The 27,123-nt window shown below is 40.5% G+C and overlaps 2 protein-coding genes across 5 annotated transcripts in view; one reads left to right on the top strand and one right to left on the bottom strand.

Annotated features, from left to right (window-relative positions):
• Nucleotides 1-14,525, bottom strand: part of LOC139758427 (putative serine protease K12H4.7) — a 245,973-nt gene extending 231,448 nt beyond the window's left edge. Inside the window, exons 1-2 of one of the 4 annotated variants that reach the window (XM_071679823.1) lie at nucleotides 14,009-14,525; nucleotides 348-529 (exon numbers count right to left, since the gene is read on the bottom strand). In XM_071679823.1, the coding sequence (XP_071535924.1) occupies nucleotides 348-529; nucleotides 14,009-14,206 (380 nt within the window). In that variant the 5' untranslated portion in view covers nucleotides 14,207-14,525. Of the gene's footprint in view, nucleotides 1-347; nucleotides 530-13,294; nucleotides 13,421-14,008 lie in introns of those variants that run through there. The other 3 variants (XM_071679824.1, XM_071679825.1, XM_071679826.1) reach the window with 3 other exon arrangements.
• Nucleotides 14,526-18,011: 3,486 nt separating this feature from the next.
• The window catches only part of LOC139758586 (probable methyltransferase-like protein 24), a 112,181-nt gene continuing 103,069 nt past the window's right edge, over nucleotides 18,012-27,123 (top strand). The window contains exons 1-2 of the mRNA XM_071680104.1: nucleotides 18,012-18,090; nucleotides 25,072-25,192. Of these exons, the coding sequence (XP_071536205.1) occupies nucleotides 25,107-25,192 (86 nt within the window). The 5' untranslated portion in view covers nucleotides 18,012-18,090; nucleotides 25,072-25,106. The remainder of the gene's footprint in view (nucleotides 18,091-25,071; nucleotides 25,193-27,123) is intronic.

The raw sequence follows: 27,123 nt of genomic DNA, 5'->3' as shown, positions 1-27,123 counted from the left end.
TCTGCCCCACCTTCTACATGATGATATTGTCCAAAGAGAGTCATGTGCCTTTCCGATCACTTCATTGCATATAACCCTCACACAACCTTTTTATCTATCCTTCACAAGTTATCCATCTCCACTACTCTCATTTTAAATCTATCCTAACATAGAAAAACCTAGAAAACTTGGGAATCATTTATAAGGGCATATCTTATACTGTTCTTTAATGTAACATTCAAGGACGGAGTGGAGGATATGGATATAAAAGATACGGCAGATGGAAATTCATGAATACACACTGTTTTCTAATAGGGGAAATAGCTTAAATGATACTGACTAAGAGATTATAATGGAAAGAAACTTACTCAGTAGGATGGCTCTTGCCATAAAATCGGTGCTCTAGGCTCAACAAGTATGCATTAACACGCTTGGCATACGAAATCCAAGCTCCTTCTACCAGCCATATTGGGTTAGCTGGACCTTCCCCACCAATCATCAAAAACACAGGACCTCCAGGCTTGTAGAAAGATGCATTGGTAAAGTATCTCTGAAAGTTAAGCATAGTTCAACAGGTGAAATAATTATGTACAATATTTGCACAAAAACCTAATCAAATCAACTGTTAAAGGTTACAAAAAAGAAAATAATATACAAAGAATATACCATTGCACTTTAAAGGAATTTTACCATTTACTGCAGCTACTCTTACCTTTTAAAAAAAATGCACTATGTACTCACTGTTGTGTAATATTTGTAGGAATTTTGTGTTTATATCAAAAATATTTTTATGTGATTTTTAAAACTCTTATCATACAGGCATGTAGTATATATGCATTTATATTTAACCTTGTATGTAGCATTTATGGATCTGGAGAAGGCATATGATAGAGTTGATAGAGATGCTCTGTGGAAGGTATTAAGAATATATGGTGTGGGAGGCAAGTTGTCAGAAGCAGTGAAAAGTTTTTATCGAGGATTTCTTGGTCGAGGTGGTGTGCAAAGTGAGAGGGTTAGGGAAAATGATTTGGTAAACAAAGAAGAGGTAGTAAAAGCTTTGCGGAAGATGAAAGCCGGCAAGGCAGCAGGTTTGGATGGTATTGCAGTGGAATTTATTAAAAAAGGGGGTGACTGTATTGTTGACTGGTTGGTAAGGTTATTTAATGTATATATGACTCATAGTGAGGTGCCTGAGGATTGGCGGAATGCATGCATAGTGCCATTGTACAAAGGCAAAGGGGATAAGAGTGAGTGCTCAAATTACAGAGGAATAAGTTTGTTGAGTATTCCTGGGAAATTATATGGGAGGGTATTGATTGAGAGGGTGAAGGCATGTACAGAGCATCAGATTGGGGAAGAGCAGTGTGGTTTCAGAAGTGGTAGAGGATGTGTGGATCAGGTGTTTGCTTTGAAGAATGTATATGAGAAATACTTAGAAAAGCAAATGGATTTGTATGTAGCACTTATGGATCTGGAGAAGGCATATGATAGAGTTGATAGAGATGCTCTGTGTAAGGTATTAAGAATATATGGTGTGGGAGGCAAGTTGTTAAAAGCAGTGAAAAGTTTTTATCGAGGATGTAAGGCATGTGTACGTGTAGGAAGAGAGGAAAGTGATTGGTTCTCAGTGAATGTAGGTTTGCGGCAGGGGTGTGTGATGTCTCCATGGTTGTTTAATTTGTTTATGGGTGGGGTTGTTAGGGAGGTGAATGCAAGAGTTTTGGAAAGAGGGGCAAGTATGAAGTCTGTTGTGGATGAGAGAGCTTGGGAAGTGAGTCAGTTGTTGTTCGCTGATGATACAGCGCTGGTGGCTGATTCATGTGAGAAACTGCAGAAGCTGGTAACTGAGTTTGGTAAAGTGTGTGAAAGAAGAAAGTTAAGAGTGACTGTGAATAAGAGCAAGGTTATTAGGTACAGTAGGGTTGAGGGTCAAGTCAATTGGGAGGTAAGTTTGAATGGAGAAAAACTGGAGGAAGTAAAGTGTTTTAGATATCTGGGAGTGGCTCTGGCAGCGGATGGAACCATGGAAGCGGAAGTGAATCATAGGGTGGGGGAGGGGGCGAAAATCCTGAGAGCATTGAGGAATGTGTGGAAGTCGAGAACATTATCTCGGAAAGCAAAAATGGGTATGTTTGAAGGAATAGTGGTTCCAACAATGTTGTATGGTTGCGAGGCATGGGCTATGGATAGAGTTGTGCACAGGAGGGTGGATGTGCTGGAAATGAGATGTTTGAGGACAATGTGTGGTGTGAGGTGGTTTGGTCGAGTAAGTAATGTAAGGGTAAGAGAGATGTGTGGAAATAAAAAGAGTGTGGTTGAAGAAGAGGGTGTTTTGAAATGGTTTGGGCACATGGAGAGAATGAGTGAGGAAAGATTGACCAAGAGGATATATGTGTCGGAGGTGGAGGGAACGAGGAGAAGTGGGAGACCAAATTCGAGGTGGAAAGATGGAGTGAAAAAGATTTTGAGTGATCGGGGCCTGAGCATGCAGGAGGGTGAAAGGCGGGCAAGGAATAGAGTGAATGGGATCGATGTGGTATACCGGGGTTGACGTGCTGTCAGTGGATTGAATCAGGGCATGTGAAGCGTCTGGGGTAAACCATGGAAAGTTGTGTGGGGCCTGGATGTGGAAAGAGAGCTGTGGTTTCGGGCATTATTGCATGACAGCTGGAGACTGAGTGTGAACGAATGGGGCCTTTGTTATCTTTTCCTAGCGCTACCTCGCACACATGAGGGGGAGGGGGATGGTATTCCATGTGTGGCGAGGTGGCGATGGGAATGAATAAAGGCAGGCAGTGTGAATTGTGTGCATGGGTATATATGTATGTGTCTGTGTGTGTATATATATGTGTACATTGAGATGTATGGGTGTGTAGGTTTGCGTGTGTGGACGTGTGTGTATATACATGTGTATGGGGGTGGGTTGGGCCATTTCTTTCTTCTGTTTCCTTGCGCTACCTCGCAAATGCGGGATACAGCGACAAAGCAAAATAAAAAAATCAAAAAAAAAATTTATTTATTATACATAACCGCTGTCACCCGCATCAGCGAGGTAGCGCAAGGAAACAGATAAGCAATGGCCCAACCTACCCAAATATACATGTATTTACATACACAACCACAAATGTGCATATACATATATATATACATTTCACCATATAAGCACATATACATACACAGACATATACATATACACACACGTACATATTCATACTTGCTGCCTTCATCCATTCCTGTCGCCATCCCACCACACACAAAATAGCATCCCCTGCCCTCCAGCGAAGTATCGCCAGGAACAGATAAAAAAGGCCATATTCGTTCACACTCAGTCTCTAGCTGTCATGTGTAATGCACCAAAATCACAGCTCCCTTTCCACATCCAGGCCCCACAGACCTTTCTAGGTTTACCCCACACACATCACATGCCCTGGTTCAATCCAATGACAGGACATCAATCCCAGTATACCACACCATTCCAATTCACTCTATTCCTTGCAAGCCTTCCACCCTCCTGGATGTTCAGGCCCTGATTGTTCAAAATCTTTTTCACTCCATCCTTCCACCTCCAATTTGGTTTCCTGCTTCTCCTTCTTCCTTTGACCTCTGAAACATATATCCTCTTTGTCAATCTACCCTCACCCATCCTCTCCATGTGTCCGAACCATTTCAACACCCTCTTCTGCTCTCTCAACCACACTCTTTTTATTTCGACACATCTCTCTTACCCCTTCATTACTTAGTCGATCAAACCACAGCACATCACATAATGTCCTCAAACATCTCATTTTCAACGCATTTACCCTCATTCACACAACCCTATCTATAGCTCATGCCTCTCAACCATATGATGCTGTTGGAACCACTATTCCTTCAAACGTACCCATTTTTGCTCTCCGAGATAACGTTTTTGCCTTCCACACATTCTACAACACTCCTAGAACTCTCGCCCCCTCCCTCACCCTCTGACTCATTTCCATGGTTCCATTCATTGCTAAATCCACTCTCAGATATCTAAAACACTTCACTTCCTCCAGTTTTTCTCCATTCAAACTTACCTTCCAACTGACTTGTCCCTCAACCCTACTGAACGTAATAACCTTGCTCTTATTCACATTTACTCTCAGCTTTCTTCTTTCACACACTTTACAAAACTCAGTCACCAGCTTCTGCAGTTTCTCACCCGAATCAGACACCAGCTCTGTATCATCAACAAACAACAACTCACTTCCCAAGCCCTCTCATCCACAACAAACTGCATACTTGCCCCTCTCTCCAAAACTCTTGCATTCAACTCCCTAACAACCCCATCCATAAACAAATCAAACAACAATGGAGACATCACACACCCTTGCCACAAACCAACATTCACTGGGGACCAATCACTTTCCTCTATTCCTACTCGTACACATGCCTTACATCCTTAATAAAAACTTTGCTTCTAGCAACTTACCTCCCACACCATATACTCTTAATACCTTCCACAGAGCATCTCTATCAATTCTATTATATGCTTTCTCCAGATCCATAAATGCTACATACAAATCCATCTGTTTTTCTAAGTATTTCTCACATACATTCTTTAAAGCATACACCTGATCCATACATCCTCTACCACTTCTGAAACAACACTGCTCTTCCCCAATCTGATGCTCTGTACATGCATTCACCCTCTCAATCAATACCCTCCCATATAATTTCGAAGGAATACTCAACAAACTTATACCTCTGCAATTTGAACACTCACCTTTATCCCCTTTGTCCTTATGCAATGGCACTGTGCATGCATTCCACCAATCCTTAAGCATCTCACCATGAACCATACATACACTGAATATTCTCAACAACCAGCCAACAACACAGTCACCGCCTTTTTTAATAAATTCCACTGCAGTACCATTCAAACCCGCTGCCCTGCTGGCTTTCATCTTCCACAAAGCTTTCACTACCTCTTCTCTGTTCACCGAACCATTCTCCCTGACAGTCACTTCGCACATCACCTCGACCAAAACACCCTATATCTGTCACTCTATCATCAAACACACTCAACAAACCTTCAAAATAATCACTCCATCTCCTTCTCACTTCACCACTACTTATTACCTCTCCATTAGCCCCCTTCACCAATGTTCCTATTTGTTCTCTTGTCTTAAGCACTTTATTTACCTCCGTCCAAAACATCTCTTTATTCTTGCTAAAATCTAAAGGGTTATATATCTATATTTATTTATCTATCTATTTATCATACTTGGTCTCTGTCTCCCGCGTTAGTGAGGTAGCGCAAGGAAACAGACAAAAGAATGGCCCAACCCACCACATACACATGTATATGCATACATGTCCACACACGCCCATATACATACCTATACATCTCAACGTATACATATATATACCCACACACAGACATATACATATATACACATGTACATCCCTGGGGATAGGGTATCCCTGGGGATAGGAGAGAAAGAATACTTCCCATGTATTCCCTGCGTGTCATAGAAGGCGACTAAAAAGGAAGGGAACGGGAGGCTGGAAATCCTCCCCTCTCGTTTTTCTTTTTTTTCTAATCTTCCAAAAGAAGGAACAGAGAAGGGGGCCAGGTGAGGATATTCCCTCAAAGGCCCAGTCCTCTGTTCTTAATGCTACCTCGCTATCGCGGGAAATGGCGAATAGTATGAAAAAAAAAAAAAAACATAATTCATACTGTCTGCCCTTATTCATTCCCGTTGCCACCCCGCCACACATGAAATGACAACACCCTCCCCTACATGTGCATGAGGTAGCGCTAGAAAAAGACAACAAAGGCCACATTCGTTCACAGTCTCTAGCTGTCATGTATAAGGCACCAAAACCACAGCTCCATTTCCACATCCAGGCCCCACAAAACTTTCCATGGTTTACCCCAGATGCTTCACATGCCCTGGTTCAATCAATTAACAACAAGTCAACCCCAGTATACCACATCGTTCCAATTCACTCTATTCCTTACATGCCTTTCACCCTCCTGCATGCTCAGGCCCCAATCACACAAAATCTTTTTCACTCCATCTTTCCACCTCCAATTTGGTCTCCCACTTCTCCTCGTTCCCTGCACCTGTGATACATATATCCTCTTTGTCAATCTTTCCTCAATCATTCTCTCCATGTGACCAAGTCATTTCAAAACACTCTCTTCTGCTCTCTCAACCACACTTTTTTTATTACCACACATCTCTCTTACCCTTTCATTACTTGCTCAATCAAACCACCTCACACCACATATTGTCCTCAAACATCTCATTTCCAGCACATCCACCCTCCTCCGCACAACTCTATCTATAGCCCATGCCTCGCAACCGTATAACATTGTTGGATGCGCTGTTCCTTCAAACATACCCTTTTTGCTTTCCAAGATAACATTCTCGACTTCCACACATTTTTCAACGCTCCCAGAACATTCGCCCCCTCCCCCACCCTATGATTCACTTCCGCTTCCATGGTTCCATCCACTGCCAAATCCACTCCCAGATATCTAAAACACTTCACTTCCTCCAGTTTTTCTCCATTCAAATTTACCTCCTAATTGACTTGTCCCTCAACCCTACTGTACCTAATAACATTGCTCTTATTCACATTTACTCTAAGCTTTCTTCTTTCACACACTTTACTAAACTCAGTCACCAGCTTCTGCAGTTTCTCACCTGAATCAGCCACCAGCGCTGTATCATTAGCAAACAACAACTGACTCATTTCCCAAGCTCTCTCATCCATAACAGACTGCATACTTGCCCCTCCCTAACAACCACATCCATTAACAAATCAAACAACCATGGAGACAGCACGCACACCTGCCACAAACCAACATTCACTGAGAACCAATCACTTTCCTCTATTCCTACTTGTACACATGCCTTACATCCTCGATAAAAACTTTTCACTGCTTCTAACAACTTGCCTCCCACACCATATATTCTTAATATCTTCCCGTGTTAGCAAGGTAGCGTCGAGAGCAGAGGACTGAGCCTTTGAGGGAATATGCTCATTTGGCCCTCTTCTCTGTTCCTTCTTTTGGAAAATCAAAAACATTAAATAACCTTACCAACCAGTCAACAATAAAGTCACCCCCTTTTTAATAAATTCCACTGCAATACCATCCCAACCCACTCCCTTGCCAGCTTTCATCTTCCGCAAAGCTTTTACTACCTCTTTTCTGTTTACCAAATCATTCTCCCTAACCCTCTCACTTTGCACACCACCTAGACCAAAACACCCTATATCTGCCACTCTATCATCAAACACATTCAACAAACCTTCAAAATACTCACTCCATCTCCTTCTCACATCACCACTACTTGTTATCACCTCCCCATTAGCCCTCTTCACTGATGTTCCCATTTGCTCCCTTGTCTTACGCACTTTATTTACCTCCTTCCAAAACATCTTTTCATTTATTTTCCATGCTTACAAAATATATAGTAATAAATATACAGGTATTACATCTGTATCAGCAGAAAATCATATTTGTGGTGACATCAATATAAACAGCATAACTTCTGTGGAAGCACTTGGCATGTGTACTTGACCCCCTTATACCCAGAAATTTGCCTAGAAACTGTGGGGAAATATTGTAATGTATACAAGTAAGTGTGGTGAAGTTGCCCAAAGACATAAAGGGATATCAAAGAGGTCAAAAATCTTGTCAATATATATTTGGCCTCAATTACCAGAAGTGACAATAAAGTTAAGGCATTAAGGCACTTTATTAACTATGACCCTTGAAACTGAGATAAACTGGAATTTAAGTCATGTCATTATCAGTTATAGATGTTTCGTGATTTTGCTTTGCAATGCTACTGTAGGATATATGTGGTTGGCAGAAATATGAGTATCATATTCTACTGAATGATATCAAATAAGGTGATAGTTGTATATAAAGGACAATGTGATTTTGATAAAAAGAGTAGTAATTCATCTATCTATATCTCTCATGCCCATTCCAATTGGAATACCCTCAAAGGGATGGCCACGGCAAGTAGAAATTCATCTGTACAAAATTTAACAAAACCTATGGAAACCTCACCTAACCTTCCAAGCAGATATACCAGTCACATCCTTGAATGAGTACAGCAAAAATGGCACCAGCAAAGAGGCAACACAACAAAGTCACTTAATCCCAGCAACTGACCAATTTAACCCTTTCAGTGCCATGGACAGTTGCTATGAATGCCAAACTACAAACGTACTTTCCAGCCATACAATGAATTCTGCTAGCATTGCAGTCACTATTGACCAGCCTTACAGCAACTCAAACAAAGAATGAGTCACTGGAAGTGCATGAAGGCAAATGACCATGGCAGGCTGCTGTACTTCCTTTCTAAAGACCTGCTGTATCTCTAATGCCCATGGCTGTGTACTCACTGCCCTTACTTAAGACTGGCCAATCTATTTAATAATTCTTTCCCTTAAACTTTTAATTCATAAAGAAATGTTTTGATAGTTTTTCTGTACCTCTTCATAAGAGGAAAAATGTTATGAAATGAATGTAAATGCAACTTTCATGTGTAGGACTAACAAATCCTGTAGGAAATGTATTTTTCCTAAACTAAGGCTGGTTATGTCTTACATCTTGAAAAAGTTATTATATTTCTTGTGCATCTCTTGATGAATTGTAAAAAAATCTTGCTTGCTATTTTTCTCTTACTTGGGTGTGGCCAAAAACACCTAATCAAATGCACATTAAAAGGGTTGCTGTTGGTACTGCACAATGCTACTAACATTCTCGATATAAGGTAAGGCTGGGTGCATTCTATAGATTCTGTTCATTTTCTACTAAAATTTTAGCTCCCTACTCTTACAATGAAGAACTCCACATTTTCTCCAATATGTCATCATATTCAATCCTTTAAGGACTATAAATGTATCTGTATTGATGCCATTTTCCTGCCATCACCTAAACTGGAAGGCACATTTTATTATCATACTGTATATCAGGGCTATTCAATTACTTTAGAAGTAGGGCCAGATTATGAAACTCAAATTGATGGAAGGGCCATACATTTATCAAACTTCCATTTTTTTCCTCTAAACATTTCATTCAACTAATTATTACAATTGCTCACATGTTTCATTTAGCTAATTAATACAATTGGTTACGATAAAAATCTATCTATGCAAAATTCCGTAAGCACTTGAATAAATACTTTCATTAATCTATTTCAGTTTTTCTGAGTCTGTCAAAAGGCCAATGAAAAACCACTCAAGGGCCAGATTTGGCCTGTGGGCCGCAAATTGAATAACCCTGCTGTACATAAATGTCTTGGTTCACAAGCAATTACAAATAACATTAAGACCCTACAGGGTCAGTTACCATACAACACAATGTCTTACCTCATTGGAAATCTTAGCTATACTCATACAAGTTGCTTCTTTCATGATATCATTTTGGAAAGCGCCCTTCATCAGTGCAGAGATGTCTTATGCCAAAAGCAACCACAATCAACATCAGCAAAAAATGCTACTGTCACAGATACCCAATTAACACTATGGAGGAGATACAGTGCATGCTCAGTGCACCTGCACCTGTCACCAATTAGTGACTCATCAATGATAGTCTTTGAGGCACTAATCATGATGATGATGATGATTAAACATATGTCAAAGTGGTAGCATTGGGAAAAGCTCTTTGTGCATCAATAATCCACTGATGGTTGCAAAGCAGAGACAGGGATAGATAAGTCAGCAAAAGTCAACAAACACTTGATAAGCCAAGAATGCGTGGTGTGCCATATTTAAATATCTGTGCAGCTACAAATTTGGATAACTTACCCAGCAGATAAGACTTAACATAATATCTTTTCTTAATTCTTTGACAAACCTTTGTCTCGGGGACCCCCTTAAATTTTCAGGGCACAGTCTGCAAATATCATTCACTTGACATCTTATGACTCATTCTGTGTCCCCATAGTGTCACCCACTTAGTATTTTATGCCACAGAAAGTGCCACAAAGGCAGCAGGTTTGGATGGTATTGCAGTGGAATTTATTAAAAATGGGGGTGACTGTATTGTTGACTGGTTGGTAAGGTTATTTAATGTATGTATGACTCATGGTGAGGTGCCTGAGGATTGGCGGAATGCGTGCATAGTGCCATTGTACAAAGGCAAAGGGGATAAGAGTGAGTGCTCAAATTACAGAGGTATAAGTTTGTTGAGTATTCATGGGAAATTATATGGGAGGGTATTGATTGAGAGGGTGAAGGCATGTACAGAGCATCAGATTGGGGAAGAGCAGTGTGCTTTCAGAAGTGGTAGAGGATGTGTGGATCAGGTGTTTGCTTTGAAGAATGTATGTGAGAAATACTTAGAAAAGCAAATGGATTTGTATGTAGCATTTATGGATCTGGAGAAGGCATATGATAGAGTTGATAGAGATGCTCTGTGGAAAGTATTAAGAATATATGGTGTGGGAGGCAAGTTGTTAGAAGTGAAAAGTTTTTATCGAGGATGTAAGGCATGTGTACGTGTAGGAAGAGAGGAAAGTGATTGGTTCTCAGTGAATGTAGGTTTGCGGCAGGGGTGTGTGATGTCTCCATGGTTGTTTAATTTGTTTATGGATGGGGTTGTTAGGGAGGTGAATGCAAGAGTTTTGGAAAGAGGGGCAAGTATGAAGTCTGTTGTGGATGAGAGAGCTTGGGAAGTGAGTCAGTTGTTGTTCGCTGATGATACAGCGCTGGTGGCTGATTCATGTGAGAAACTGCAGAAGCTGCTGACTGAGTTTGGTAAAGTGTGTGAAAGAAGAAAGTTAAGAGTAAAATGTGAATAAGAGCAAGGTTATTAGGTACAGTAGGGTTGAGGGTCAAGTCAATTGGGAGGTAAGTTTGAATGGAGAAAAACTGGAGGAAGTAAAGTGTTTTAGATATCTGGGAGTGGATCTGGCAGCAGATGGAACCATGAAAGCGGAAGTGAATCATAGGGTGGGGGAGGGGGCAAAAATCCTGGGAGCCTTGAAGAATGTGTGGAAGTCGAGAACATTATCTCCGAAAGCAAAAATGGGTATGTTTGAAGGAATAGTGGTTCCAACAATGTTGTATGGTTGCGAGGCGTGGGCTATGGATAGAGTTGTGCGCAGAAGGGTGGATGTGCTGGAAATGAGATGTTTGAGGACAATGTGTGGTGTGAGGTGGTTTGATCGAGTAAGTAATGTAAGGGTGAGAGAGATGTGTGGAAATAAAAAGAGTGTGGTTGAGAGAGCAGAAGAGGGTGTTTTGATATGGTTTGGGTACATGGAGAGAATGAGTGAGGAAAGATTGACCAAGAGGATATATGTGTCGGAGGTGGAGGGAACGAGGAGAAGTGGGAGACCAAATTGGAGGTGGAAAGATGGAGCGAAAAAGATTTTGAGTGATCATGGCCTGAACATGCAGGAGGGTGAAAGGCGGGCAAGGAATAGAGTGAATTGGATCGATGTGGTATACCGGGGTTGACGTGCTGTCAGTGGATTGAATCAGGGCATGTGAAGCGTCTGGGGTAAACAATGGAAAGTTGTGTGGGGCCTGGATGTGGAAAGGGAGCTGTGGTTTCGGGCATTATTGCATGACAGCTAGAGACTGAGTGTGAACGAATGGGGCCTTTGTTGTCTTTTCCTAGCGCTACCTCGCACACATGAGGGGGGAGGGGGATGGTATTCCATGTGTGGCGAGGTGGCGATGGGAATGAATAAAGGCAGGCAGTGTGAATTGTGTGCATGGGTATATATGTCTGTGTCTGTGTGTGTATATATATGTGTACATTGAGATGTATAGGTATGTATATTTGCGTGTGTGGACGTGTATGTATATACATGTGTATGGGGGTGGGTTGGGCCATTTCTTTCGTCTGTTTCCTTGCGCTACCTCGCAAACGCGGGAGACAGCAACAAAGCAAAATAAATAATAAATATACATCAAGAATGTACTCATATGGCATCTCTAAGCCCATACATGATGCATACCTAGTCACAAAGCCTAGTTTAAAAGTCTGGGGTCTCCACAGTTACTAAGCATGTGACTTGTTCCCCAGGAACTGCAAGCCAGTTTCATCCCAAGTAACTTACTGCTGAGATGAAACTCTCTCTCACTCCTGTAGATAACAAAATGACAATTGACCATTGAGAAGAAATTACTGTGCATGTAACCATAAGCTGAACTCAAAGTTTTGATTTCTGTGAGCAGGATGCAAACAGAACAGGTCGTGGGAGCCTTGAGAGCCTTACCAATGCATTCTATGTCATAGGCCTACAAAAGGTTAACCTCCCTCTAAGTTATCCTTTCCAAATATCAAAATCACATTTTCAAGTTGTTTACAACAATGTACTTAACCTCAGTTTCGAATATAATCACATAGGAGCAATGAAAATCAATTCAGTATATTTTTCCCCTACTTTCACAGTAATGATGTTTAGAAGTTATATGCATGTAAGGAATTAGTGTTAAGTGATAGTGAACCATTGCCTTGCTATCCTAATTATACAAAGAAGAAAGTTTATATATAAAGAATTTTTCATGACTTGTGTTTTTATTTTTCATGTCCAGGCTCATGATAATTCTGGGAATGGAACTAATTCTGTTTTTATCAACAAATATCACCATATAAATTGTTCACACACCAAAATGTGTAGAGATATCTTTCATTTTTTACTAGCATTTCCATCCATTTTTCATACACAAACTGAAACATATCATGATAATGATGATAATGAGCTATGATGATACTGAAGCCTTTACAAAAGGTCTAGCAACAAAAATGAAGATGAATCATATTTTGATGAATAAAGGTCAGAATCTGACACCAACAAATTTGTCTGATGCTTGAGATTGGAGTCAAGTGTATTCAGATTTAACAAAACTTCTTGTTCAGTCTGATCCATGATTTCTGTACATAAGTACTTGTTTCTACAGTGTCCATGCACATGTGTGTGTGTGTGTGTGTGTGTGTGTGTGTCATCCACAAAGTATTACAATTAAAAAAATAAAGGACATATTCTTAACATTTTTGTCAACTCCATGATAATCTGGAAAGGTATATGCAGTATAACTGAGTATATAATAATTTTGCAAATAACAAAATATTCTGTGAATCACTTTTGCCAATAGGTATAAATTACAGAACTCAAAAGAAAAATAAGCAGTTTTTTACCTCATTTTGGAGACAGGTAAGAAATTTGATCATATAAGTCACTGAGGTTTATGTATATAAATCAAACTGTTTAGATAAGTATTATGAATGTGGACTGTACATAAGTGAAATAAGAGGAGAACCTTACCTAACCTCAACTACATAGCTGAAAAGATAGTATAAATTTACCAAAATCTACAATCTGCCGCTGAAGATCACTCAGCTGCTCACTGTGTCGTCTGTTGTTTGACATCCATCATCAATTTGGCAGTGCTCATTCATGGGATGACTGATATATCTCAACCGTGACATTGAAAATAAAGATAAATTTGACTACCGAAGAAGTTCAGTGAGGTTTTCTTAGATCCTGTTGATTTTTTAAAAAGTATATTACATACCACTTAACCCCAAATACGGCCTGACACCTGCCATATTTAATACTGTTCCGTTAAATAAAATACTGCAAATCTTGCTCTATGATTGTTTTTGTAATCAAATGAAAACATATGATGAAACTAATACAGAAGTAGCTATTTCCCAAAGCTAATCTTAATGTGGGTCTAAAATAAAGAGTTCAGAACTTACTGTATTCCTAAAGCCATACACTGCTTTTGAACAAAATCAAACGGGTGAATTTACCATTTCAGACATCCGCTTGCTTGCATACAGATAAATATAAGAATAGCTTAAAATGCATCAAAAATCACTGTGAAATCAATTCTAACCATACCAAACCCAACAAAATTTGCTGGATGTCCGAGATTGTAATAACACCCACAGCTGACCAGGAGGCACAGCTGAAATACTTTCACATGAAATCATTCTAATAAGCCTACATAAAAGCCTATGGACTTCACATTATCAAAGCAAGTCCCTGGGGCATGCTATACTCTCTACATTTACCTGCTGCCATGTTCGGATGTCAGTTGGGTTAAAGTGGTCCAAGGTTTGAGTGAACCACTGCTCAGGAGGAAGCTTTGTACCTTGGGGTAGTGGTGGTGGTGGTGGGAGAAGTCCACTGTGTCTTTTTCTGCCCAGCCTCAACCCCAGACTTGAGGATACCCATATTAAGACTAACAATAAGGCCACAGCACGGTGCATGATGCACCACTATGAACATCTACCTTTCAAGAAGAGGGTGAGAAAGTACTGTTTTTAACAGACAAAAATGAACATTAACGATGCTTTCACTTGATTGTAAGACCAGAAGCAACTTGGCTTCCGTTTGTAATCGGTATCTTCTTTCTTCTATAAATTATTCAAGTAATTTCACCCATATGTGATTCCTTTACACTCTGTTGCTTACAATCATAATCTTCACCTACTTCCGGCAGCAAACTCCCACCCCAGCTCGTGTTATCTCACGTGCTTCCCACGTGACTTGTGTCAATGTTTTGATCGAACGTAACCACAACAAAAAAAAAAAACTATCTTGACAGCATTGAACGACAGGTCTCAGAATGATCACCTGACAACTTCATAAGGTTAGTGTGTTCTCAGAATGTTTCGTTGTTATATCATATTATGTCACTTTGAAAGTGAAATATAGTTCCTGTGTTATGTGTTCCTCCACATCAAGGAATATCTTGTTCCAAAATGCTCAGTATATGATTGACTAACTGCATAGGATTACCTGGTTCATGGCAGGGTATGAACTGTACCAATAAATACTATGTTTCTTATAGTTTATATGTCATTTTCTAAAACTTTATTTTCTTCATAATTGTTGGCACACCTTTCCATGCCAGAATCCATAAATTGGCTAATGTAAATTTAGAACAAATGATCAGAAAGATACCCTAACATTTATTCAGTGAATCCTACCTGGTTATTGGCAACTGTCAATTTGAAAAATGGTGAGTGAGAATTAAGTTCATCTGCATCACAGAAATGACATGGTTTTGAAAGAAGTCCATCTTCCTGAATTGAATACATAGTAGAAGTGATACTGACCAGAGGTGAGTGTTATAGAGTATGAGTTTATAAACAACATTTATGAACAAGATAGTGAAAAAAATTATGATGATCAGGGAGAATGTGCAGCACAAGCAAATAATTGTAGAATATTGTGGTTTCGTTGTAGATGCTGGTAGGTCTGTTCGTCAAGTTTGTGTGTTACTTTATTACAAGTTGCCAACACCGTCCTCTGCGTCTTGTTGTTGTTATCCGTCAGCCATTTCTTCCGGACACTTCGGAAATTATTAGAAATGTCCATTGTACAGCAAACAACCTCAACTGAGCGTGGTTTGTCCGGATCTCGTGTTAGGACAGTCATATGCCAAGCAATATGCCCGTCACATTTTGGCATGGATTAACTCTAGGGGGGATTAAGTAATTCACTAGATAAAACTTTTATTACAATTATAGATATACATGATTACGCTTGAAAATGTCATTGAAATAGTTTTTTTTCTTCTGTCTTCTCCTAATATGCTAGCTCACATGTGGATAATAGATCTTACACTATATCTGATTTTTTCTTTTCCAAGCAGAGTTTTCAGTGGGTTGCTGTTAGGGGTTATTAGTTGAATTAAGAAGGGGGTCTGGAAATACGTTAAGCAACAGCAGTAGTGCTTTTCTGGATTAGGTGCAGATGGGGAAGAAGGAAATGGAGATGTAAGATTGTGGTGGCAAGGAAAGAACAAATGAGTCGAGGTTTAGAAAGGCTCGCCAGGACTCCCACGATACTGAAGATGCATGTATGAGGTGAAGCAGGAGCGCACGGGTGAGGTGCATGGCCGCCATGTGTACGTGGAGCTCCCGTAGAAGGGGTTGGGGAAGGTGCCAAATTTCGCAGCTCCTGAGTTAGTGACGGTTGCCGTTTTGTGTTTGTGCTGTAGGAGTGCCGCGAGTGTGGCTGTTGACCAGTCGTTGCAGCTGCTTCTCTTGACTGGCGGAGGCGATGTCCCACGCGATTCCTGCCGAAGGTGAAGGTCGAAGTTGTGGTACCGCACGAACACGTGCCGGGAAGATGAAACTGAGAAGGCGCCCTCAGGACTGCTTGAATTTGGAGTAATTTGATCGGGACTTTACGTACCGGAGTGGAACATTTGTCATATAGAGCCAGTCAACCACCCTAATGACTTCCTTCGGTGATGCCCAGGTATACAAAAGGCAGGTAGGTGAGGTTACGTAGGCGGTCTGGGAGAAGTTGACCTCGTAAGGAGTAAATGTTGCTGATTGATGCAATCAAGAGATGGCTTGTTGGGGTCGAAAATCGCAAACTCTGACCTCAGTTTATGCAGTTTGACTGTGGTTAAGTAGTCTATAGGAGACCAAGGGCAATTCCCAGATCAGCCAGAATCTCAAGTGTAATTATCATGGCTACGACCCAACTTGATGTTGCCGCTCATGCTACACATGTATCTCAACTCGTTGCTTGGTTATGAGAACGAAAACACTTCTGTATAAAATGTTGGTAAACCTAAATGTTTTGTTGGCTTCGTCATTTAGCTTTGTGTTCGACTCAGAACGTGAAAAAGTGTGAGAATCTGTTGACATTCGTGGAAAACTCTTGTTCAGGTGGAGATGGTAAATATACGAATGATTGAGGACATTGTAGAAGGTCTTTTGATATCACAGTGGATAATTTCAACAAAACTGCTTAAAAACGGAACAATTTTGTTGTTCAGCTGGTTCATATTTGATATGAGATTTGAAACTGAATACCTAACTTTTATGTTGAAGACTCCACATCAATTCCTGGCCGTAGAATTGAAATATATTGAGAATTATGAAACGGAAAGAGAAACGACAAGGGAAGCATTTACGAATTTTTGAGAAAGACGTGTCTATGTAGATGACATTAGTTGTTTTCCTCCTACATTGATCTCTGCTGTTATGGAAGCTGATCGCTATAGACTTTTAAGTTTGTGTACACTAATATATCATTTGTCGAAAGTGACTAGACATGATTTCGCACGACAGTTGTCAAGCTTGTAACACCATTGTTACACTAATTGTAGTAGCTCATTTTTAAAGTAAATTGCATGGAAAAATATCCCATATATGCTTTATACATAAGTGTAGACAATAAGAACATAGCTCCGATACTTCTCGTCAACTTTTCTAAGAAATTTGAATATTTTTTTCTTACATGTGCATATGAAATTAGATTTGCTTTAATCTTAAAGGACTTTGGGTTAGTTGGATTTTTTTTTTTTTTGTGGGGGGTGGTACTAAGTATATCCGGAATTGATGAAATGAAAAGGTAACATGGTGAGAAAGTAAGAGAAGCTCTGCATTTCACATTCCTTGTCATATGGCTGATATTAGGAGTACACACGACCTTGCACACTGGATCGAGGATCATGACGTACTATCTTAGGAAGGCGTAATGTACCCTACTATTGTTGAACAATTATGACATAGCAAGTACCTAAATAGTCAGATATCCACTGAACCGACTTATATTGGCTATCTTTAGTGACGGTATCCTTTTGGAGTACCTAGCATCGGCTGGATTTCAGAATTACCGCATGGATTACTTCCTTACAAGTACTTACAAGATTTTGCTGAAAGAGAGGAAGAATGCATAGGAATATATGTAGTTGTGAAGAACGAGTTACGTATTGTCAAGTGCGATGTTGAGATAGAGATATTGCATGTTTGTGTACTGAAAGCCAGCAGTTCACGTGTTTGTACGGCAGAAAGAAAAGACAGCCACCTGGGACGAAGAGAATGTAACTACATCCACTGAAGTGCAGACTTACTGTCCAGCTGTCATTATGATAATTGTCCCGATACCCACACCGGTAGTACCGGGCCTTGTGGCTGTCTACCATGTGCCACCGGAGAGAAAGAATATTGGATGGGTTTTCCTGGAATATTTTCAATGTTTTCCTGGAATATTGGGAAGATTTTCCGACCTGTTGTTATCTCTTAGATAATTATATCAGTGTTTCCTCGGACGTAGACAAGGATGATACATCAGAGATTAATGTAACAGCTTTACGTAGAAGCTTAAGAAACCTTCAGGATATTAGGTTGGTTTCTACGGTTAGTTTTCTATGATGTTACACTGTCAGTCTGGAGGTCTGTTCTTTAACTATTTCATTTATTTTTGAAGAGTGTTTTCTGTATCCATTACCTACCTGCTCTGTGTGTTTGTTATCCAGCTGTTACGTCTCTTTGTGTCTGCAGTGATACATGTTGTACAGACATACCTGTGGTGTGGTATTATATGTATAGTGTAAGGTTACATTGTGTTTATTGTGTTCATCAGTGGTTCAGTGTCTGTTGTCTTAGTGGCTCAGTGTCTTTACTGTTAATGTTCAGTGAGTTGTGTTAGTAATTCAATGTGTGTTATGTTGGAGTTTCTGTGTCTGTTCTGTTAGTGACTTGTGTATTGTGTTCATAGCAGAGTGTCTAGAGACGTGTTAGCGGTTGAGTATCAGTAATGTCTGTGGTCCAGTGTGTTGTGTTCGTTGCTTAATGTATGTGTTGTGTTCGTGGCTTAATGTATGTGTTGTGTTAGTGGCTGTGTGTCTCATTGGTTTTAGTGGTTCCGAGACTTTTGTGTTACTAGATCAGTGTCTCTTGAGTAAGTGATTCAGTCTGTTATGTTATTGGTTCAGGTGCCCCGTTGCCTTAGTGGTTTCGTTACCGTTGTGGTACTGATTCAGTGCTCGTGTTTGTGGTTCAGTATCTGTTGTGAGTGTGATTAAGAGCGTGTGTCTGTTTTGTTAGTAATTCAGCGCCTGTTGTGTTAGTGTTTCAGTGTCTCTAGTGTTAGTGGTTCAATACCTAGTGTGTTTGTGGTTCAGTGCCTGGTATATTATTGGTTCAGTGTCTGTAGTGTAAGTGGCTCAGTGCTTGTTGTGTTAGTGGTTAAGTGTCTGTTGTGCTAGTGGTTCAGTGCCTGTTAAGTTAGTGGTTCAGTCTCTGTTGTGCTAATGGTTCAGTGCCTATTGTGCTAGTGGTTCTGTACCTGTCATGTTAGTGGTTCAATGTCTCTTGTATTGGTGGCTGTGGCTGTTGTATTTGTGGTTCAGTGTCTGCTTTTAGTTGTTCAGTGCCTGTTATTAGTGGTTCAGTGGTTGTTGTGTTAGTGATTCAATGTCTGTTGTGTTAGTTCTGTGCCTGTTGTATTAGTGGTTCACTGGTTGTTGTGTTAGTGATTCAATGTCTGTTGTGTTAGTTCTGTGCCTGTTGTGTTAGTGGTTCAGTGCCTGTTGTGTTAGTAGTTCAATGTCTGTTGTGTTAGTGGTTCAGTGTCTTGTGTTGGTGGTTTAGTGCCAGTTGTATCAGTGGTTCAGTGTCTGTTGTGTTGGTGGTTCAGTTCCTGTTGTGTTAGCGGTTCTATGTCTGTAGTGTAAGTGGTTCAGTGCTTGTTGTGTCAGTAGGTAACTGTCTGTTGTGTTGGTGGTTTAGTACCTATTGTGTTAGTGGTTCAGTGTCTGTTGTCTTTTGTTCAGTATGAGTTGTGATTACTATTTGTGTGTTATGGAGAGTTTTACACTCGTGTTACCCGTCTCTTAACTTTGCATATTAACCATATATTTACTCCTATGTATGAATACACACACACACACTACGTACACACACACCCTACACACACACACACACACACACACACACACACACACACACACTAGTTTATGCCAGGTACACATTCTATCGACCAGCCCCTAGGGAAGGATGAAGAGCTGGGTGGACTGTGTAGCGGCTTCCTCGACAAGGATTCAAACGTGCGGATTTGATCCCAGGCGACCCGTGTCATTAACGCTAACCACGGAGGCCGTGCTTGTGTGTTATTGGTTCAATGTCTGTTGTGTTAGTTGCTCAGTGTCTGTTATATTAATGGTTGAGTGTCTGTTGTCTTGTATTTGTGGTTCAGTGTGTTTTGCGTTAGTGATCTGGTGTCTGTTTTAAAGGTTCAGTGCCTGTCGAGTTAGTGGTTCAGTGTGTGTTGTTTTAGTGGTTTATTTTCAGTTGTTTTGGTGGTTCAGTACCTGTATTAATGGTTCAGTGGTTCAGGGTCTATTGTGTTTGTGGTTCATGCGCGTTGTGTTAATGGTCGAGTGTCTATTATGTTAGTGATTACGTGCCTGTTGTGTTATTGGTTCAGTGTCTGTTGTGCTATCGGTTCAGTGTGTGTTGTGTTCGTTGTCAAATGTCTGTTGCGTTAGTGGTTCATTGGCTGTTGTGTAAATCGGATCATTGTGTTAATGGTTCAGTGTCTCATGCGTTTGTGGTTTAATACATTGCCAGTTTCTGTTGTATTGGTGATTCAGTGGCTATCTTGTTAGTGGTTTAGTGTTTGTTTTCTTTGTGGTTCAGTGCTGTTGTGTTAGTGGTTCAGTGTCTCTGTGTTAATGGTTCATTGTCTTCAGTGTCAGTGTTTCAGTGCCATTTGTATCAATGGGTTATTGTCTGTTTCCTTTGTGTTTCGGTTCTTATTGTGCTCGTGGCCGAATGTCAAATTTACCTACTCACCACCTAAGTACCTATTCATACTGAACAGGAAAGGAGTTTCCCAACATGTAGGGCCCCATCTCTTGAACACTCTCTGCTATCATACAGCCTCATGAATTCATGTATGCTGTCTGCATTAACCATGTTATCAGGCAATCGCTTCCACTCATGCTATAAAGGTACTTAGTATTTACATACTCACAAGTTTCTTTCTTGATTTTAATTCATGTCGTCTGGTTGCTCCCCCTCTCCACAGTGTCCACTTCGTCGAGCTCTTTTGATTCCTTAAAGGTTGTGATCAAGTCACCCGTCAGTCTACTTCCATCCAAGTTGGGTAATTTTAAAGTCTGCAGCCTTTCCATGTGATTTAACTCTCTTAAGTCCTGTATTACATTTGATGTCCTCCTCTGGACTTTTTCTGTGATCTCTTTGTGCTTCTTTAGGAGCCTTGACCAAACCTGAGAAGCATATTCTAGTTTTGGCCATATGTGGGATACGAACAGCTTGCTAAATATTTCCTTATCCACATACTTGAAAGCTGTTCTGATATTTGCCAGTAGACGGTTTGTGTCCTTAACTTTTCTCCTAATATGGGACTCTGGTGACAGGTTACGGACAATGTCGACGCCCAGGTCCCTCTCACACACAGACTCCTGAAGCTTATGCTTTGCTAGGTAATGTTGAGGCCGTCTTTCGCTTTCTTCTGTCTTCATTACTTTACATTTGCTCTGGTTGAGTTCCGTCAAACACATTTCAGATAAACTTTTGAGTCTATTTAGTTCCCCATTGTAAGTTGATGCAATCTTCCTCGCTTTTCACTTTCCCCATGACCTTTGTATCATCTGTAAACATATTCAGGTGAGATTCCAAAGCTTTAGGCAAGTCATTAGTGTAAAGCAAGAACAGTAATAGTCCAAGAAACGAATTCTGTAGGGCTACGATTGTCACCTCAACGCAACTGGAAAAGGTTCCTCTAACATGCGTGCTTGTTCCCTCCCACTGAGACGATTCATCCATCCTAGGAGTTTGCTCCTAATTCTTGCTTGGTTATCCAGCTCCTTAATAATCATCCCATCTGGTACGGTGCAAAATGCCTTCTGGAAATCCAGATACAACCAATCCACCCAGCCCTCTCCTTTGTCCCCGAGTGGGCTCACTCTCCCGTAAAACTCTTAAGAGGTTAGTAACACATGACCCCCTTTCCTTAAAACCGTGCTGTCTCTCGCTTAGGACATTCTTCCCCTGTAAAAAGTCATCCACTTGCTCTCTGAAAACTTTTCCTGAACCTTACATACCACACTTGTTAGTGAGGCCGGGCTGTAGTCCAACGCCTGGTCCCGCGCTCCTCTCTTATATATATAGGAATGACATTTGCCCTTTTCCATTCTCTTGGCACTATATGCTTCTCTCCAGAGATATCTTGAACAGTAATTCAAGTCGTTTATCTAACGTATCTCTACACTACTTTAACACACTTGAAATTTCATCAGGGCCATACGCTGTCAATGGGTCAAGTCCATTTTAGTATTTTGTTATCTTTCCTATTTACCTCAACGATTTCCAAAACCTCTTCCTCATTCCATCTCAGTGGTGTTAGGGCTATCGTGTCTTCCACTGTGAAAAGTACTTTTTAACTTCGTTATGCAGTTCCTCACGTAGCCTTACATAATCCTTTACAAGCTTTCCCTCTAAGTCCCATAGCCTGATTATGATCATGAGCCCCATAACTGACAACTGACTCCTGATGAATTTATGGAAAAGATTTGGATTTTCAGTTGCTTTGTCCACAATATTTTTTTCAAAGTTTCTATGTTCCTCCTTTGTTATCATGCTATACTCGTTCTGTGCTCTCTAATACCTTACCAGTAGTAGTTGGCTGGCTAGGGTACCGTCCATATCTTCGCTGTTGCACACCACGAAGCTCCTTTGCTTAATGACATCTTTTATGAAACATTTCCTTCCTTTTTTTTTTTTTTACCGTTCCCTCTGTATCTGAGGCTTGAGGTACCCACGTCTCTGCTCCTTTATCGTCTGACCGGTTCAGTGTGTTGTGTTAGACTGACAGTTTCTGTTATGTTAGTGGTTCAGTGTATGTTGTGTTAGTAGTTCAGTGTATGTTGTGTTAGTGGTTCATTGTATGGTGTGTTAGTGGTTCAGTGTATGTTGTGTTAGTGGTTCACTGTATGTTGTGTTAGTGGTTCAGTGTATGTTGTGTTAGTGGTTCATTGTATGGTGTGTTTGTGGTTCAGTGTATGTTGTGTTAGTGGTTCATTGTATGTTGTGTTAGTGGTTCAATGTATGCTATGTTAGTGGTTTAGTGTATGTTGTGCTCGTGGCTCCGTCTATGTTGTGCTAGTGGTTCATTGTATGTTGTATTAGTGACTCAGTGTATGTTGTGTTAGTGGTTTAGTGTATGTTGTGCTCGTGGCTCCGTCTATGTTGTGTTAGTGGTTCATTGTATGTTGTGTTAGTGACTCAGTGTATGTTGTGTTAGTGGTTTAGTGTATGTTGTGCTCATGGCTCCGTCTATGTTGTGTTAGTGGTTCATTGTATGTTGTGTTAGTGGTTTAGTGTATCGTGGCTCCGTGTATGTTGTGTTCGTGGTTCATTGTATGTTGTGTTAGTGGTTCAGTGTGTTGTGTTAGTGGTTCATAGTATGTTGTGTTAGTGGTTTAGTGTATGTTGTGCTCATGGCTCCGTCTGTGTTGTGTTAGTGGTTCATTGTATGTTGTGTTAGTGGTTTAGTGTATGTTGTGCTCTTGGCTCCGTGTATGTTGTGTTAGTGGTTCATTGTATCATGTGTTAGTGGCTCAGTGTATGTTGTGTTCGTGGTTCATTGTATGTTGTGTTAGTGGTTCATTGTATGTTGTGTTAGTGGTTTAGTGTATGTTGTGCTCGTGGCTCCGTGTATGTTGTGTTAGTGGTTCATTGTATGTTGTGTTAGTGGCTCAGTGTATGTTGTGTTAGTGGTTCATTGTATGTTGTATTAGTGGTTCATTGTATGTTGTGTTAGTGGTTCAATGTATGTTGTGTTAGTGGTTTAGTGTATGTTGTGTTAGTGGTTCATTGTATGTTGTATTCGTGGCTCAGTGTATGTTGTTTTAGTGGTTCAATGTATGTTGTGTTAGTGGTTTAGTGTATGTTGTGCTCGTGGCTCAGTGTATGTTGTGTTCGTGGTTCATTGTATGTTGTATTCGTGGCTCCGTGTATGTTGTGTTAGTGGTTCAATGTATGTTGTGTTAGTGGTTTAGTGTATGTTGTGCTCGTGGTTCCGTGTATGTTGTGTTAGTGGTTCATTGTATGTTGTGTTAGTGGCTCAGTGTATGTTGTGTTCGTGGCTCAGTGTATGTTGTGTTCGTGGTTCATTGTATGTTGTGCTCGTGGCTCCGTGTATGTTGTGTTAGTGGTTCATTGTATGTTGTGTTAGTGGTTCATTGTATGTTGTGTTAGTGGTTCAATGTATGTTATGTTAGTGGTTTAGTGTATGTTGTGCTCGTGGCTCAGTGTATGTTGTGTTCGTGGTTCATTGTATGTTGTATTCGTGGCTCCGTGTATGTTGTGTTAGTGGTTCATAGTATGTTGTGTTAGTGGTTCAGTGTATGTTGTGTTAGTGGTTCAATGTATGTTGTGTTAGTGGTTCAGTGTATGTTGTGTTAGTGGTTCAATGTATGTTGTGTTAGTGGTTCATAGTATGTTGTGTTAGTGGTTCAGTGTATGTTGTGTTGGTGGTTCATAGTATGTTGTGTTAGTGGTTCAGTGTATGTTGTGTTAGTGGTTCAATGTATGTTGTGTTAGTGGCTCAGTGTATGTTGTGTTCGTGGCTCAGTGTATGTTGTGTTAGTGGTTCATTGTATGTTGTGTTAGTGGTTTAGTGTATGTTGTGCTCGTGGCTCAGGGTATGTTGTGTTAGTGGTTCATTGTATGTTGTATTCGTGGCTCAGCGTATGTTGTGCTCGTGGCTCAGTGTGTGTTGTGTTAGTGGTTCAGTGTATGTTGTGTTAGTGGTTCAGTGTATGTTGTGTTAGTGGTTCAGTGTATGTTGTGTTAGTGGTTCAATGTATGTTGTGTTAGTGGTTCATAGTATGTTGTGTTAGTGGTTCAGTGTATGTTGTGTTAGTGGTTCATAGTATGTTGTGTTAGTGGTTCAGTGTATGTTGTGTTAGTGGTTCAATGTATGTTGTGTTAGTGGCTCAGTGTATGTTGTGTTCGTGGTTCAGTGTATGTTGTGTTAGTGGTTCATTGTATGTTGTGTTAGTGGTTTAGTGTATGTTGTGCTCGTGGCTCAGGGTATGTTGTGTTAGTGGTTCATTGTATGTTGTATTCGTGGCTCAGCGTATGTTGTGCTCGTGGCTCAGTGTGTGTTGTGTTCGTGGTTTAGTGGTTGTTATGTTCACGGTTGAATGTCTGTTGTGATATTGTTACCTGTAGGTGGATGACACTGGTAGAGCCAAGAACTTCATTTAATTCGTACGTTGCCATTGTTAACATGTCATTTCCTTGAGTTCTTTATCTCTCATTCTTTGAAGTGGTGAACATTTATTATCTTGCAGAGCGGTGTGAGAGGTGCAGCCGAGGATTGTGCAGGATGAAGGTCGTCAAGACGAAGTTCCTGTGGCTGGCTTCCACTGCCACTCTCCTCTCGTGCAGCTGCATCATAATCACCCTCACTCAGTATGGCCATTTTTTTTGTGTGTGTGTCATCCTTTCCTAATGTACAGAAACATGGTTGCCTGCGAATGCTTACAGTCGTGAAATTGCACATGAATGAAGTATATTTCCTTTCACACTATCAGTCGCTATCATGATCATTATGAAAGAGAGAGATAGATAGATAGATAGATAGATGGATAGAGAGAGAGAGAGAGAGAGAGAGAGAGAGAGAGAGAGAGAGAGAGAGAGAGAGAGAGAGAGAGAGAGAGAGCACCAGACACAACTTTACTACATCCTCGATAAGACCAATCTTCACTCTGAAGGCCATCATTACTACAACCCCCATTCACTGGCCAGGTGTTACGTCGTTATCTTAACTATTCCTTCGCTGGTCAGGTGTAACATCATACATACTCTCACCTTCACTTTGCTCCATGTTCGTGTCATCATCATCTTCACTGTATCCTCGACACTATTGGATCATCCAGACCAAACCTCACTAAGTCATCAGACAGGTAATGCAAAGAGAGTAGCCCGCAAATTGTCATTTTGAATGTGGAGGTGCAACTATTTATCATCTCCTCTTAAATGTATCTATGGTACTGCTTTCAATCACTCTGTTTGGCAAATCTTTCCACATATAAGTAATCCTGTTGAGGAAAAAGTACTTCGCCTCATTTGAGGTAAATCGTTTGCCCACGAGTTTGTATCCATTACAGGAGTGAAATCAGATGAATCAAGTCTTAGGCAACTTGGTAGATCAAGATTATCGAGGCTTTTGATCATTTTGAATACTTGTATTAGATCATCATGCAGTCTTCTCCTATCTCAGCTAAATACGTTCAGATCATGTAATCTGATCTCGTAGTATTTGTGGTCCGGGAACCATCTTGGTAGCTTGACGCTGTACTTTCTCCATTCTGTCCATGTCTTCTTTTAGGCAGAGTGACCAAAACTGAACATAAAATTCAAGATGTGGACGAACCAATGAATAGTAAAGTGTAATGATGATTTCCTTGAACTTAAATCGAAGATTCTACATGCGAAACCATGAATTGTGCTCATTCTTTTCTCTGCTTCTCTTCACTTCTCACTTGGTTCTAGATCACCGGAGAATATTACACCCAAATCTTTTTTCTCATTTACCTTTTGCAGTTTAACATAATTCATACTGCAACTTGCCATTTCGTTTTTACTACTGATATGTAAAACTTGAAGATTAGTAGAAGTTTTCGAAAAAGAGGAAACAATGTCGGGAAGAAGAGTGGTGAGAGTAAGTGAGCTAGGAAAGAGACTTTTATGAAGAAATATCATCAGAGATTGAGTGTACAATGGCAAAAGATGAGAGTAAATGAAGTGAAGGGAGTGAATGAGGAATGGGAGGCATTTAAGGAAGCAGTGATGGCATATGCAAGAGATGCTTTTGTCATGCGAAAGGTGAGAGATGGGCAGATTAAAAAGAGTAGTGAGTAGTAGGATGAAGAAGTCAAGAGCTAGTGAAATAGAAACGAGAGACTTTTGGGCGATACTTACAGGGAAGGAGTGCAAATGATTGGGAGATATATAAGAGAAAGCGGCTGGTCAAGAGGAAGGTGCAGTGGTTGAAAAAGAGGGCAAATGAGAGATGGGGTGAGAGAGTATCATTAAACATTAGAGAGAATAAAAGGATGCTTTGGAAAGGGGTAGATAATGAACGAAAGACAAGAGAACAAATGGGAACACCGGTGAAAGGGACAAATGGGGAAGTGATAACAGGCAGTGATGGAATAAGATGCGAGTGAGTACTATGAAGGATTGTTAAATTAGTTTGATGACGTAGTGGTAGATGTAAGTGGTTTGGTTGGCATGATATGCGAAGTGAGAGAGTCTTGGAGAGTGGTTTGGTAAAGAGAAGAGGTGGTGATTGCCATGCGGAAGATGACTTCAGGCAAGGCGGCGGGGGTGGATTTCTC

The sequence above is a fragment of the Panulirus ornatus genome, chromosome 30 (genome assembly GCF_036320965.1).
Source record: "Panulirus ornatus isolate Po-2019 chromosome 30, ASM3632096v1, whole genome shotgun sequence".
NCBI lineage: Eukaryota > Metazoa > Arthropoda > Malacostraca > Decapoda > Palinuridae > Panulirus > Panulirus ornatus.
The sequence above is the reverse complement of the archived record's forward strand: the minus strand, read 5'-3'. Positions and strand labels throughout refer to the sequence as shown.